Consider the following 17,165-nt stretch of genomic DNA (forward strand, 5'->3'; position numbering starts at 1 on the left):
TGAGAGAAACAGAGAATGTATTACTTCGAATAGTAACTATTCATTACTATGTTCAGGTTCTTTCCTCCGGATAAAATGCCAACAATCTCTGCTCCCGGACCTCCCAACCAATCCAATCCTTCAAGGGATTGTGGTCGGAGCCATATATGTACGACCCACCAATTGGATTTGGGTAGCAATGCAGAGATGGTTGGCAATTTAACTTGCACATAAAAAGAACATATATATATTATTAAACATACAGGACTATGTATAGAGCCCAGTAGAAAAAAAGAGAAGAAAAGAAAAAGATGGAATTTAGGCGACTAGCTAGCGTGGGACGCTGAAAAATCTGCACTTGACTTGTTCAGCGTCTGCAGAAGCTGGTCCTGAGCTCTGCTCTTCTTGGACAGAGGCTGGGGCGAGGAAGAGACCAACGGCACTGCCAAGGCCCACGAATCGTTTGAGCTATCCGAGCTGAAAGACACGTCATTCACGCCCTTTGGGCTGCCTGGTATGGAGCAAAACTTGCGCTTGGTGGGAAGATTACGGCCGCCGTGGCCTTCTAACTCCCATTCCGCGATGAGCTTGTAGCAGTCGTCTACCCTGTCCTGCAATACATGAGGAACGTGATCGGACTTGCATCTTCAATAATGGGAAAGATTAATTTTTGTTTTTGAGATTAAGGAAAAGGATAGCTACCTTCTCGATTCCGAGAATACCCAATAGCTGGTTTTGGTGTTCGACAACAAGACAGGGTTCTAGAGTACTAACAACGTGCAGCATTGTAGCAGTAGCAACAACAGAAGGGAGATAAGACATGAACCTGTAATCTGCAATTTTGGATTCGAAGTATAAGCATGAGGTACATAAAAAATTGAAGAATTTAAGCTCTTCCAAGTATTTCCCAATATTAACGCACAACGATCTAAAGATCAATAAAGGTGAGCTATGGATGGCATACCTGCGAGGACACAGAGAAGGACACGCTCACACCTCCTTAGAAATTCCCAACAGAGATGGTCCTTTGACCCGAGCCTCCTTGTGATGTAATCAAGAAACGAAAATGGAGTTACGGGATTCATCTTCCACTGAAGTGTTGAGAGCACCAGAATCTCCATTTTCTTGATGGTTTTGGCCTCAAATATGTACTTGCAATCCTCCACCTAAAGCAAAACAAGGACACCCATATTGATGAACGAACCTGGGATAAGAAACACGAGCATTTCACAGACACCACACAAGATTTACTCAGAATTACCTGAAGGTCTAGCAAAAGGGGCACTTGGGTCTCCTCAACCTTGGCCGCGAGAGAAAGACAGCTCACAGCAGCAAGTTGGGGCATCCATGGCTTCTCTCCGTTATAGTGGAAGCTAAATAGGAACCTATCGAAGTAGTTGACAGCTAGAACCGCAGTGAGAGCAGAGAAGGAGTAATGGGCATTGACCTTCATCATCCACTCCACAGCCTTCCGACGAGCCTCTGCTAGACATGAATCAGTCTTGAGGTTCTCGTAGAGTTCATTTTGCTGTTCTTTCGAGAATAGAGCGTTAAGCTCACCGTCATCCCAGAATAGATCCTGTTCTAGAAAGACTGAAAATTGGCTCGGTTCATTACTATTGCCGTAAGAGTTGTCTTCCACTTCATCTTCTTCATGGAAATAGTCCTCTCCGACTTCTTCCTCCCAATGCTCTTCGGAGCAGTAAAGAACGTCCAACAGGTTTTGTTGCTGATGTTGCTGTGCAATGGATTCTTGATGATGATGATGATGCTGAGCCATCTTCTTCCGAGAAGAAGAGGTTTGGGTCTGAGTTCATTATAGGTAAACAGAGAAAATGAAGAAGATACGGAAGCCTAGAGACCCATACAGATTCATAGCTCTCTCTGTGAAAGAGCAGAGGTAGAGAGGGGTCGACTGACCGGTACATAAAAAGGATGTAATATTTGTGGGTTTCCCACTCTGTTTTTTCTTTTCTTTTATTTTTATTGGGAATGTCTCGTTCATAGTATTATCACCAGACCTCAATCATGGGTCAAGCCACTGAACACATGACACCTGTACCCTGTACCTCAAGGTCCCACCTAGTTAGTGGGCCCGACTAGATGAATTGTCCCAACTATAGCAACAATGATATATACCATATCAAAAATGTATAAATATGGTGCACACACAAGTATGGCATATGCCCTACAACTAAAAAATAAAATAAAATAAATTCTTTTTTATAAAAAACACTTGCATAAGATTTGTGTAACATGAAATTTTAAATAAAGATAAGAACTTTTAGCCAAATGTTAGAGGTTCTAATCTATTACACCTTTTATGAAGTCTGCAAAACTGATTTGATATAAATGCATATAAATCAAAATAGATCGACTTAATAATACACAATTAATAAATAAATCATTTGCGGTTCAATTCATATAATACAAATAAGTTTTACTTTTTAAATTTTATAAATATTTAGTCTATACGTACTTTTTATTATTGAAAACATTAGAAACTATAAACTTTTTTTTGTTAATATGTAATTTTATTAAGAAAATATTAGTTTTCTTATATATTATTGGTTAAGATATTGATAATAAAATATTATATAATGAATTCAGTTATAATTGTAAATTTTTTATATATTTTTTCTTGTATTATATATAAAATTATATTAATTGGATTAAAAAAATATATACAGGTTAAATCAATTGAAACTAGTTAAGAGAGTCATATCCGGGTTAACTCAATAGAAGTTAATTACTAAACGAGTTAAGCGAGTCATATCATATTATCCGCTAATTAAACGGATATTTTTTTATTAATTTATATAATCTAATATTCATAATTTGATACAATACAAAAATGATTTGCGCAAACACGAATTGCCACCCTCGCTCAATGCACGAATGTTTAGATATTTTCCGCATAGGCATGAGTGAGTCACATGCATAAGATAGTTCATATGCATTTCATTGAGTTTTTGTGGTTTTGCTTTTGATTTTTTTTTTTTTTTAAATCTTGACATCTATGGTTGGCAACAAGGATGGGGAAAGGTTAATTGGGAAACAGAGGGCCCAACACAGAAAATAACTTCTGGTGCAGGTGCTAGACAGAACGCATAGGAATTTATCTTTTCCAAACCTACATATGAGATAAAAGTCTAAGCAGGTGAGCTGTCACTTGATTCCTGGAAAATTTCCGGATCCACATGGTTAGTATTTTAAACAAAAAGTATGGTTAGTTAAAATTTAGTTAAACATCAAACCATTTTGTTAGTGTAAAAGTAACATACTGACATATTCTTATGACAAAACTTCTAATTGAGCTATAAATTTGTTGAGGAGAGTCAAGGTTATAATTGGAACAAAAAGTACAAAGATTGTAGGTTCGCAAGACTTGATGAGATTGATCTAACCGAAATAAATCAGTCATAACTTTTGAATCCCATATTGGATTTAGGTGATATTTGTGTCGTTGGAAAGCAAATTCAATTATATACAAATTTATGTTTTGGAGCTGGCTGAGTGCAAGGATCAAGTTGGTGCTCATGGTGAAATTATAGAAAGGTCGGTTATCTTGAGCTACCAGGGTGTAAAAATTGAGTAGAATACTCTGTGTTGCAAGCCATCATTAGTTACTTCAAGGGTCTTGTAAGTGTTTTTAAATTAATTATAACTAACTCAATTTCTATAATGGGTTTTAGGTGGTGACTTACACCTAAAATGGTCTTAGATCTTGAAAACGTTTTGTAAATGAGTTTCTACTTTGTAACTAAAATCGATGTATTGATTATTTCTTGTGAACAGATTCATTGTTTGGTTAATTGTTAATTTAAATAGTCCATAAGATTTGGAAAACACCTATTCACCTAGGTGTATTTGGGATTTGAAAACATTGGGGCAAAGTGCTTGTATGCCAAGCAAGCATTACAGGAGTCAGTGCTCAAAACCTCAATGAGCAATGGAGAAATGGAAAGTGCTCATGCTTGAGGCAGGCAACACGAGAGTTAAAGTGATGGAAAGTGCTCATAGCTAACCAAGCATCGTGGGAGACAAAGTGCTCCCCATCCAGGAAGAGCAGATTGCTCGTACTTTAGGCGAACACCTTGGGAGTAATGTGAAAAGGAGAAGTACTCATACCCCAGGTAAGTAGCACAGGAACAAAGTGCTCAGAATCTCAGTGAATGCTCGTGCCTAAGAGGACAACCGCTGGGGGGGGGGGGGACAAAGTGCTCAAAATCTCAGTGAGCATTATAGGTCGATACAGATGCACGGTGGCATCATGGTCCCTCCCTAGGTCAATTGGACCCACACCAATGCCTTGGTCCTTCCTTGGGTTGATTGGGACTAAAGTCGATGCTATGGTTCATCTATCGGTCCCACACAATTTGTAATCCATCCCTTGGTCGTTTTGGACACAAAACGATATCGTGATCCATCTTTGGGTAGATGTGGACCCCTGGCGATGCCATGGATCTATCCATGGGTCAATATTGACACACAATGCTCCCAATGTCGTGGGTCTCCACACTCTTGAATACTCCCTCCCTATGTGCATACAAGAAAAACCCAAAACTCAATGCACAATCCACTATTTTATCATAAGCATAGAAAATCATTTGTGAAGTATTCATATGCAAACCAATTAATTCTCTCTCTCTCTCTCTCTCTCTCTCTCTCTCTCTCTCTCTCTCTCTCTCTCTCTCTCTCTCTCTCTCTCTCTCTCTCTCTCTCCTTGAGAAGTTCTAGCCAAACTCTCATTATTCTCCTTTTACTTTACCTCTATACCTGATACAAGTCTCAAAAGGCAACAACATCTAGTGAGTAATATCAACCTCTAAAGCGATGATAATGAGAATAATGATGAGTGTGCATTTGACTGCTTTTTGAATCCCTCATCACAACGAACTCCCTCTTCTACGTTGGTTTCTTCATGGATCTTTCCTTCTCCAATATTGGCTAGCATAGTTTCAAGAACAAAGCAATCTATGAAGTCGACATCAATGTTGTTGAGAAGATTAAAAGTAGGAGAGAATATCTCCATTCACCTTAGATGGAAAAGCACAAGCTAAAAGCTTCTCTTGGCAAAAGGGAGAAGGTTAGAACTTAGAAGTAGGAGTAAATCTTCACATCCACTAGGGTGGCATGTTTGGATCACACTTCTGCAAGTTAGATTACATGGATCAGGCCTGCTACTTACCTCTATATAGGTAGGTAGCTAACCTCCCAATTCCCCACCCTCGCAACCATGGAATCTCTTCCAGACCCACCTAACAATGGATCAGGCAGTTGGATTCGATATTCACCTAAGCCTTAAGCATTTCGAGGTTGTTATAGGAAGAATTTTGTTATGCAGGGACAAATAGAGGGAGTATCTATTATACATATTTGAATGACAAAAAGGATTTTCAAATGTGGGCTAGAGTCATTGGAGATGGTGAAGGGAAGGAGAGGAGTAGAGAAAGCCAATGAGGGTTGATTGTTTCCTTCTAGGGGTGGGTGTTGCTGTGTAGGTGATTTGTAAGGGTGAGTGTAAAGGGATTTTTCCCTCATCTCGGCCTATATGGAAAGCCCACGAGGGATCTTTGGGTAGTGAGTTAGAGAGCTCGATCGAAGCCCAGCGACCCTCCTCTAAAAGGAGTCCATGGGCTTCTGATTCAAAAACGTTAGGCCCATGAGCAAAACTTGCCTATGAAGCAACCCATGGGTGGGAAAAGCATACGATAAAGGTCAGATGGGACTCACTGCCTTGACACCCCCTATTGACACCCAACCCTTGAGAACTTGCGCAAGCAGGTGGACGAGAGACACGGGAAACTCTTAATCTCCTGACAACAGGCATGAAGGGCGTTGACAAGGAACATCCACAACGTAAAGTGAGTCAATGAGCCATGCTGCATTAATGGCCCCACTCCTCAGACTTTACGCCTCATCAATGATGTCGCTCTAGAAGTCATGCCGCATTAAAGAATTATGACTAAGTGAACAGCTGAAGTGACATAACCCCTTGAGACTAGGTATGGGTTGTCCCCACCCAAAAACCTAATATAAAAGTCGATCTCTAGGTACGAATAACTTTCTCTGGTTCCTTTAAACTCTTGCACAAACTACTAAGGAGATATTGATTTCAACATCGGAGACTCCCTGACCTTCACCAAGGCCCCCACTTTTCTATATTTTCATTGGTGTGCAGGTGAAAGACTCAAGACCCGAGTTGCTAAAATTTGGTCCAAAGGTGTATGAAATATGAAGTTAACAGTGGCGATGTTTGTGGGATCTCTATAGATTTCACGTGTCATTCATATGCCTGTGACAACTCATTCTCTGAAAATTCAAGGACAAGAAGAAGCAACATTGACAAACATGGAAATAAGGCTCTTGGCGATGGAGCAGCTGGTAGGGAAGCTAACTGCTCAAGTGGAAACCCTCTGAAAAGAAAACAAAACACTCAAGAGTAGCCACCAACGTCCCAGAGAATGAAGCAGGACCATGCAACAGCGAACACATATAGTCTAGAAACGCAAAGGGGGAGGTGATGTAGAGGAAGAAAGAAAAAACATGCATGACGAGTTGCGTAACCTCAAAGGGAAATACGAAGAAATGGTGAGAAAGGTGGGCACATCGTCATCAGTAGAGCAACTACTCACCAACACAGGCCTACCCTACAGTGAGGAGGTGATGGTTGTGCCCCTACTACTGAAATTTTGAATTCCCCTTATTGACATGTACGAACAACTAGAAACTAGAAACATTCATAACTCACATGATCTTGCATGGCTTCCCAAGAGAAGTGGCTTGTAGAGATTTCCCGCTAACCTTGAAGGGGCCAGTTAGAGTATGGTTTGGGTCCTTGACACCAAGGTCCATAGACAGCTTTAGGAAGCTGGTCTGCTTGTTCCTTGCAGATTTTATGACGGGCAGAAGAAGGAGACGCCCCGTGGCATCTCTTCTCACCATCAAGTATAGGGAAGACGAAAGTCTAAAGACATACCTATCCAAGTTTAACAAAGAACGCATGACTACAGACGACCAAGAAGAAAAGATGACTTTGGCATCGCTTTTAGGAAGAGTGTGGCCTCGATCCTAGTTCATAACAGAGTTGGCAAGAAGAACTTTTCCAAGCTATAAGAGTTTATGGATCAAATTGACAACTTCATTAACACCGAAGACACAATTTGGGCCTTGACTGAGGCAAAGAGGAAAGAACTGGAACAGGTAGAAAAGAAAGGGAAGGCACCAACCAAAGGCAAGTCTCACGAGAAGCCAAAGAAAGGACCACGCAACAACAGGAGAGAAGAAGCTTCTACGAAAAGCCTGGGGTTTCAATTTGATCGACTGGCGCTCACCATCCAAAGAGACAACTGTTAACCCGCCCAATAAGATGGCTACAAGAGCACTAGTCACCACTATTGCACCTATCATCAATCCAACACTCATAACAAAAAAGATTTCCTTTCCTTGAAAGAGGAAAGAAAGCAGGCTGGGCAACCGAGGCTGTGGTACCCTCCCCCTTGGAGGCCAGAGCGGGAGTGGAGGAGGAGATCATGAGAAAGAAGTGCGGAGATAGCCGGAAGGCCAATGAGGAAAGAGAGCCTCGCCGTTAGGGAAAATCAGGACCATCACGAGAGGATTCGTTGGTGGGGATGCGACCTCATCCAATCGGAAGGTGCATGCCAAGAGGGTTCCTCTATCCACATGACGACGCCCAACTCTAACCAACTCTCATGCCACTGAAGATTTTCTCTAGGAAAATGAACCAGTTGGTTGGGACCATCACATTGTCTGTCTTCGCAGGAAGTTCCCTTGTACGGCTTCTGTCATGGTTGGCTTCTTGGTGGTAAAGGGACATTCGTCTTACAACACTATAATCAGCAAGCCTACCCTCAATAACCTAAGGGCGGTGACGTCGACCTACCACTTGAAAATGAAGTTTCCAACCACTCGAGAAGTGGGAGAAATTCGAGGAGAACATGTCCTGGCATGTGAGTGTTACGTGCAAGAATTGAAGCACAGGGATGGAAGGGTGCATATGGTCCACACCCCAACTGATGACCACAATCTCCTGCCCCTGCCCGAGCCCACCCCAGCATATAGGGATATCCAAAATGAGTAGGCACTTAGGAAGGTGGAGCCAAGTGAGCCACTAGAGTTGATCCCTTTGAGCCCAAGCCGCCCAGAAGCCACCACCTAGGATTGGCAGCAATATGACACTCAAAATGAGGAGCAACATGCAACAGCTCCTCATGGAACACCAGGATGTCTTTGCCTGGAGTCACGAGGACATGCCCAAATCAATCCTGAGATTATACAGCACCACTTGAGCATGGACCCATAAGCTAAGGGAGTAAGGCAGAAATGCCAAAACTTCAGCGCAGAGAAGAATGTTGCCATCACGGTGAGCTTCATACAAGAGGCCCATTACCTAAACTGGTTGTTGAACATGGTGTTGGTGAAAAAGAAAAATGGAAAATGGAGAATGTGTGTTGACTTTATTGACTTAAATAAGCCTTACTTGAAAGACAGATTCCAACTAGCCCACATCGACTTGATTGTCAACTCCACTGCAGGTTATTGCATGCTCAACTTTATCGATACCTACTCCGGGTACAACCAAATCCGCATGAACCCGGACTACAAGCAAAATACTTTGTTCATCATCGATCGAGGATTATACTGGTACTCTGCTATGCCATTTGGGTTGAAAAACATAGGGGCCACCTACTAGAGGCTGGTCAACTACATGTTCAAGAATCAAATCGGGAGAAACGTGGAATTTTACATGGATGATCTACTGGTCAAGAGTGAAACACCCGAGCAACACCTAAATGATCTCCATGAAGCCTTTACAGTATTGAGGCAGTACTAGATAAAGTTGAACCCTGCAAAATGTGCCTTTGATGTAAGCTCTAGGAAATTCTTAGGTTTCATGGTGTCGGAATGCGAGATAGAAGCTAACACAAAGAAAGTGAAAGCCATACTCTACATGGCCCCCCTTTGAAGCATAAACGAAGTATGGAAACTCATCGGCCAGATAGCAGCCCTTAACAGGTTCGTTTCGAGGTCCACTGACAAGTGCCTCCACTTTTTTAAAGTGTTGGGAAGGCCCGAGTAAGGGATGGCGAGTGCGACCAAGCATTCGAGGCTCTCAAGAAGTATCTCACCGCAAGTAGAGGCTCTAAAGCGTTCAAGACTGCTCAACCAACCCAGATGTGGAGAAACTTTAGTCTTGTAACTATTAGTCTCCCCACAAGTAGCCTCCTCAGCCTTGGTATGAGACAAAGATAGGGTCCAAAAGCTCGTATGCTACACCAGTCGGACTTATCGGGGAGCAGAGGCTAGATGCTCATGCATATAGTAGTTCTCATTTGCCTTAGTGGTGACCACCCGAAAACTCCACCCGTATTTTCAAGTTCATCCAATAAAAGTCCTCACTGAGACCCTACTTGAAGAAGATCCTACAAAGACCACACACCTTTGACAACCTCATGAATTGGGCCGTAGAGTTGAGCAAGTTCGACATCAAGTACATACCACTGAATTCTGTTAAAGGACAGGTATTGGAAAATTTTGTAACATAATTCACCGGCTTCCCTGAAGGGGTTGAATATGCACCTCCCATGAAGCCCCAACAAGTCTTCATTTACAGCTAATCCTGCCGAACTGAAGGGGGAGTGTGGGTGCATATTGTTAAGAACAAGGGTTAATAGCATAATTATGCTATTAAGTTGGCATTTAAAACCATGAACAATGAGGCAGAGTACGAGGAACTATTCTCTGGCCTAGTAGTTGCTAGGTCTTTGGGCGCCAAGGAAGTAGAGATACGAGCTGACTCTTAGGTAGTGGTCATTCAAGTAGGGGGGAATTCACTATGAAGAGTGAAAATTTGAAGAAGTATCTAACACTAATAGAGGCCGAGCGTGCCAAATTAAAATGCTTCTATATCCAACAAGTACCGAGAGCCGAGAATCAAAAGGCATATAAATAGAGCAAGCGGAATCTGGGCAAGAAAATTCTCCCCTCTTAGATGGAATGGTGATAAGGACTGTTGAGATACCCATCGTAGGAATTGAAGTGGTAGAAGTAAAGCTGTGAGCTCTGGAATAAGCATTAGATATTATCAAGTACATAGATGCCTACGAGGTACCCGACGACAGGTGGGAAGCCAAAAAGATCAAGAATAGAGCAGTGCACTACACTCTAGTCGAGGGGTTCCTGTACCAAAGAGGATACTTCACACCTCTCCTGAGGTGCATCTCATTTGAAGAAACCCAATACGTACTGGCGAAAGTACACAAGGGAATTTACGGCGACCACTCCAGGCAAAGTAATGAGGGTGGGATACTATTGGCCTCATGCCCTACAGGATGCCGAGAAGTACATGCAGAAGTACAAGAAATCCCAAGAATACTTCAAAGTGCTCCATTGCCCATCGGAAGAACTAACTTAAATCACCTAGTCGTGGCCCTTCTCCCAATGGGGAATTGATCCAGCAGGCCCCCTCCCTAGGGCAAAGGAATAAGATTTATAGTAGCAGTAGTAGGTTACTTCACCAAGTGGGTAGAGGTTAAGGAGTTGGCAACAATCATGGCAATCAACATCATATGCTTTTGTGGAAGATAGTCACCTGTAGATTTGGCATTCCCCATGTCATCATTTAGTTAATGGGAGGCAGTTTGACTCTAACCACTACGGAAGCTAGTGCCGGGAACTGGAGATCAGATTTTGCTAGTCATCTCTAGGACATCCTCAGTCCAATGGGCAAGTGAAGGCAACCAACAAGACATTAATGAGAATATTAAAAAAGAAACTTAACGACAGAAACTCGCCTAGGAAGCAACCCACAGGTGGGACAAGCAGACGATAAAGGTCAGATAGGACTCGCCACCTTGACACTAGTTGACACCCAACCCTCGGGAATCTTCATAGGCAGGTGGACAGGAGATGCAGAGAACTCTTGATATTCTAACAACAAGCATGGAAGGGGTTGACAAGGAACATCTACAGGGTAAAGTCAGTCAGGGAGCTACACCTAATTAATGGTGCCACTCCCCAAACTCTACACCGCATTAATGACACCTCCCCAGGAGCCACACAGGATTAAAATATTCTAACTAAGTGAACAGTTAAAGTGACATGAACCCCTGAGACCAAGTATGGGTTGTCCCCATCCAAAAACCTAGTATAAAAGCTGACCTTTAGGTATGAAGAACTCTCTCTAATTCCTCTAAACTCTTGCAAAAACTACTAAGGAGATATTAACTTATTTATTGGAGACTTCTTGCCCTCCACCAACGCCTCCAACCCCTCTGTGTTTTCTTTTTGTGCAGGTGAAAGACTCAAGACCTAAGTTGTTGGAACCCAGCCTGAATTTGTACGAAACACGACATTAATAGTGAGGGTCTTAGTTGATGGAGAATAAATGATTAGAATATAAGAGGGGAATTGTTTAGGTTAGAGTTAAACGATGTAGTTCTTAGATTTTCTTTTTGTAAAATGTGTGTGTATAACGGGAGTGTACGATACTCACCTATACCCCACTCATCCACTTGAACAAATTTACAACATATTCGCTAGTGTTGTAGTAATAAGCAAATTTCCACTAGCTACCACATAGCCAATTGCCGCCCACACCTAGCAAGGATAAATAGAAAGGTGGAGCATGACATAAGTATTTTATTGATGGGTAGTGCTACTATGCCCTCTCAATTTACCCACTTGGTGTGCTCCCTGGTGTAAATTGCACTTTTCTTTCATTTTTTACTTTCTTTCAAACATTTTTTAAACATGTTTAAATATTTTTAAAAAATAAAAAATAAATACCAATACACTAATAGTCACTTCCTTAATGAGTGAGCAAAAAAAAATTAAAAAAATAAATAAATATATAAGCGGTCAAAATTATGGGGCAAAATGATGGAACATACTAGCATTATTCTTTATTGATAGGGTGCATGTGGCTACATTTTATGTGATATATTATATCTATTTTACAATAAAAATAAACTTTTTTGTGAGTTTACTATTGTAAACCCTAATATATCACATTAAACCATGTCAATTTCTAAGTTTATTTTTATAACATTTGTTTGTGGCTAAAATATTTCTCTTAGAGAAAGCCGGATATAAACTTCCTTTTACTATATATAAACAAGACTAAAATCTTGGAATCAAATGTAAAAATGAGATAAAAAAGAGGGAGTTAATCTAGTGGAAATGAAATAAGGAGGAGTGCTCCTATTTCAACCCATGCATTCACCAAATTTAATGAGAGCTACGCAGTCGAAAGTAGGGTTGTTACCTGCACCCTCCCCAGACGAGGGTTGCCCTTGCCCCGACCCTGCCCCTTGCCCTAGCATGCGCAGGAGGCAGGCAGCCCCACCCTTCTTGAGCAAGGCCTCCTGTCTAGATGCAAGGGGAAATTGACTCCCACATCTGTCTGCCCATCCCCGATGACTAGCAAACAACAACCACAAGTAATCCATAACAACAATCACAACCAACCCATATATATAAATATAAATACATATATGTATGTATGTAAACTTCCAATGATGAAATATATGATGGTCTTGAGATTTATTTAAAGTTTCTTAGTTTTAATAATAATTAAAAATATTTGAAAGTTAAATACATTACTGTTATCTGGCAAAAGTAGTTACTATTCACCATACAGTTTATGTATAAGGTAACCAAGCTAGCCAGATTGTGCATTGTATATTTCAGTTTCACAGATTTTATGAAAAAGATGTTCAAGGTGTCGACCATCTTCTTCACAATTAATGAGATTCTTTAATATAATAATTTGACTTTCTTTTAATGAAAGACGACAGTCTAATTTTATTAAAACTTATTAACGATGAAGTGAGACGTGTCAGATTGTCATAAGTATTAAAAATAAGGCTAGATACAATTAGGGTTGAAAACCAAAGGTATCGGTGCGAAACGCGGTTTCGCATCAACAAGAAGAAAATGTCCAAATCTCAACTGAAACCGGCTAGTGAAGGGTGAGAAAATTGTCAACGTCGGTCTTGGCGTAAATCCGGTTAGTTCACCGATGTTGTTAGTGATGCGATGAGAGAGAGAGAATAGAGAGAACGTCAACGACTGCACCACTGCCACATCAATGACATGATGAGAGAGGGAGGTGCGATAACGTCAGGATGTGCGTGTGCGTGTGCGTGTGTGTGTGAAAGAGAGAGTGTGAGGAGTAAGAAAGTGAGTGAAAGAAAGAAATGAGATTGGAAGAAGAATAGGGAGGGGAGGGTTTATTCAAACCCTAATTCCGAACAATGTCATTTGGTGTTGTTTCATTTTAATTTTTTTTCTAAACGGTACGTGTAAAATTACGTCGTTTCGTCGTTTTACTTAATATATTTAAAATATATATTATATTGGTCATTTTATCGGTGATCAGAACTTAGTTCAAATTGGGACCAAACTGGTTGACGTTGGTTTCATCAAATTCTCACCGCCTACCGACGGATTCCCTCCGATTACAGCAGGTTTCTAATTCCAATAGTTGAGTTATATCGGTTTCTATACACCTCTAAATATGGTAGTAGAGTGCAGTAATTTTGTTTCTTAAAAAAATTAAAATTTATTATTAAAAATTATTATTTTTATTTATATATCATATTTATTTATTTTTTTAAAATAATCGTGTCATACTTACGCAATTATGACTTTACATATTACTTACGCAATTATGACTTTACATATCACTTCATTTTTTTAAAGTATGTTACAGTTGCACGTACCAAATTTAAGTACAGCCCTTCTAACTCTAGAAAGAACTTCTACCTATTACTGTTTACAAAGAAAATCTCAAGTTTCAGCCAAGAAATAAAAGCAGGCAAGTGGGTGAAGTCAACATCAGAAACGTCGCAGTAGACGTTCTTTCTCGTGGACTGCTGGCTACTGCTCTCTCCGTTCTCCATTAACACGCGTGGAAGACACTCCATGCATGCAGAGCAGTAACGCACAAAACTGCATTTTCACCGGAAGTCCAAGAAAAAGATTTAACTTTAATCACCTTTTATTTATTTGTTCTTAATTATTTACTCTTTTTTTTTTGCTTTTTCGGAGCAACAATTTATCTTCTTTTAAAAAATCGTAGAAGGTTTTTCTTTTTTTATCTTTTCTTTTTTTATTTTTTTTCCTTTTTTATTTTTTTCCCCCAGTAGTAGTAGACATTAATGAAGTTGGTGTTTTACGAACAAAATCCAAGAAGATTTCTCTGCATGATAATGGCGGAGTATATTCTTTTAACTTTCGGTTCATTGCTACATAGACACAGGCTAAAAACAAAAAAAAAAAAAAACAACTATAATATACCATAAGCAAGCAAATTAGGAAGCTCGGCTGGACAACTGAATCCCTCTTTTGTACGAAAAGAAACCTCTCTGAGTCTCTGCACTCACCATTAATGCTCTATTACAGTGTCACTTGCAGAAGAAAATCAGAGAAAGAGAGAGAGAGAATAATGTCTTGAAGTTTAAATTTCTTTCCTTTGCGCCATGCAAGAAAGAAAAAAAGAGATGTAAAGCTGTATCATGCAATGCAAAATGCTGTACTGTACGTATGTATAGTCTTTAGGCTACCAGCAGAGACGCGTGTTGTAGGGAGTCTGCTCTGATACGTTGCTTTCTCTTTCTTTCTCTTTTGTTTCTCTCTTCTCTTTTTCTTTTTTTCCTCAGTTTTATAGGGCTCAATCTCCAAGAAAAATGAGACTACTGAGAGGACACAAAAGGGTTAGTGCAGGCAGGTGAGACGCATCAATAAAGATGGTGAATGAGGGAAAGACATGGCTGTAGATGAAAGTGGTCGTGGTTGCGGTGGTCGTGACTTCCAACTCAGCCCCCCTTGCACGACACCTAGTACATCTAACCTCTGAAACTCAGACCAAAAACCCAGACTAGGTTTTTTTTTTCTTTTCATTTTACATGTTCATCTTCATCTTCAATCATTCTTTCTCCCTAGTTCCCAAACCAAGAACAGCTGTTTCATCATTCTGGTCAAAGTCAGATAAGCCCCCACTCTCTCAAAAGTGGGTCATTTTCTTGCATTTCAATTCAATCACACCAAGCAGAAAGCAAAACAAAAATAAAAAATAAAAAGAACCCTTTATTGGGAGTCATCAACCCTAAATATGGACCCTACAGTGCAGTGAAGGGACCTAAAAAGGGATCACAGCCCTTCAAATGTGTAGGGGATCTTTTGATCATGTTTTTTTATGCTACACAGGTTAATCCAGCCATGTGCAGTAAGACTCATTATGAAATTGTGGGGCTATGGAGTGAAGGGTCCACATGGATCTTCTTCCAGTTGGGTGGAGGACCTCTCAGTCATGGTCCCCGCAACCTACAAACAGTCTTAGCTTAATGATCATGTTTATCCCGTAATTATAGCACAACTTAACAGAAAAAAGAATTTTTCATTATTGATATTGTAACTACTTGTGAGGGTATGAACATGATGATGAAGAGTGTGGAGTTGACTTTCAGGCTTGAACTGCAGCTTTTTTTCCTCGTTCACCTTTTTTTTAAGGAAAACATTGATATTTTTTTTAATAGAACTGATGCTTGATTAGGACTGGTAATGATAAACATAATTATTTTTTTATAATTTATTTTTTAAAATAAAAATATTAATATAAAATGATGTTATTTCTCATAATTATATAAATATTTATAAAAATAATTATATATTTTTCATTTTTCGTATCATATGAATTAATTAGTTATTTGACCTTGGTCATTTACTTCAAATGCAGTACTAGTATTGTTTTTAAACCCATGCAGCATGCATTGTGGGGGCCGGTATTGATATATATTTAGATATATGTGTGTTCATTTGCCTTGTAACTTGGTAACTCTTTTCATAGAATTTTGTATGTATCTCAAGAATCCAATCCCAGCTTTGGTGCTTGCATTTTAGTCAGTTAAAGAAAGATACTTTCCTTCCCTAATCAACCAAGAGTACATCTTTGATAACAACAAAGCTAAGGGGGAATCAAGTAAAGAAATTTGGACACAAACAAAGTCTTGTGCATATTATTAAGGTAAAAGACACTTGAACACAAACAAAAATCCTTGGCATTTTAGCAAGGTAAAGCACTCGGACACAAACAAAAATCCTCTCCCAACAGAGACTCTAGACCTAGGTCAATGAAATCACCAATATGAAGGATCATTTTCTTTAATGGTGGCTCCCAAAAAGAAACTCTTGAAAAGAATATCAATGCCAACGAAGTGTTTAGGGGTCGATAAATTTGGTAATAATCTAGCAGTTGACTGAATAAAATAGCTCTAAGAAGCCTAAGAGGCATGCCCTTGTTGCAAATGGATATAGGAGTAAATTATCAAAATATCATTGATCGCTGCTATTTGATCTACAAAGTAACATCCCAACTGAATTGACAACTTCCTTAACATAGAAATTTGACCTCTTCTCTCTGTCTCACTCTCTCGCCCAGTAGAAATTTGAGCCCTTCAAAACTCAAAAAGATAGCCTTAGCTACCTGTGGAGGGACTTTTCTGTTCTAACAGGCATGCATTGACCAATTGAAACCAACATACTGAAAAGAATGGTGTTTTTTTGTTTAAAGCTAACCACATTTGTGTGGACATTTCATTGTCGATGAATGATACTTTCCCACCGTTTTCGTTTTGACTTATCAAAGCCTAGAAATCCATACTCGACAGTCGACAATAGTACAACCAGCTGCCCATGACTCTCTTGAATCACAGTAACTCACCCTCAACTACTCTTTAGAATTTCTGATTGCCTGGGACCACGCTATAACTCTTATCATTTAACTAAATCAGAGAGCTAAGCTTTGTAAAAAAAAATCATGAATTTGTATTACTTTTGAGCTATTAAATTTTCAGCCCAGTAGCGTTTGTCACTTCACTTCCTATAATACAAATTCATGTAAACTGCACAATAGCTTATGTATGGTTCCCATGCGGGGGAAGAGAGTCAAAAGTAACAAAACAGGTTTAAGGTCTTATCGAAGAGAAACAAAATTTCAAACATGCTTTATGGACATATTTGGTTCTGATTAGTTGAGTAATTTCTCTATCACGGCAACTTCTTAACAAGACGGGTCCTCCGTCCTTGGACACTTGAAAAAAGCTTTATTCCCACCAACAAGCAAAGTTCAAATCCAAATAGAGATGTAAGTCAACAATCAG

At 39.9% G+C, this 17,165-nt stretch overlaps 1 protein-coding gene across 1 annotated transcript; it reads right to left on the reverse strand.

Annotated features, from left to right (window-relative positions):
• On the reverse strand, positions 1 to 1,919 carry LOC122295494 (cyclin-D3-3-like). The gene is made up of 4 exons (XM_043104530.1): positions 1,241 to 1,919; positions 944 to 1,145; positions 682 to 812; positions 1 to 590 (listed from the first exon to the last, which is right to left on the reverse strand). The coding sequence occupies exons 1-4, from the start codon at positions 1,757 to 1,759 to the stop codon at positions 306 to 308; spliced, it is 1,137 nt and encodes a 378-aa protein (XP_042960464.1). The 5' UTR covers positions 1,760 to 1,919; the 3' UTR covers positions 1 to 305.
• Between the last annotated feature and the right edge of the window lie 15,246 nt (positions 1,920 to 17,165).

The sequence above is a fragment of the Carya illinoinensis genome, chromosome 15 (assembly GCF_018687715.1).
Source record: "Carya illinoinensis cultivar Pawnee chromosome 15, C.illinoinensisPawnee_v1, whole genome shotgun sequence".
NCBI lineage: Eukaryota > Viridiplantae > Streptophyta > Magnoliopsida > Fagales > Juglandaceae > Carya > Carya illinoinensis.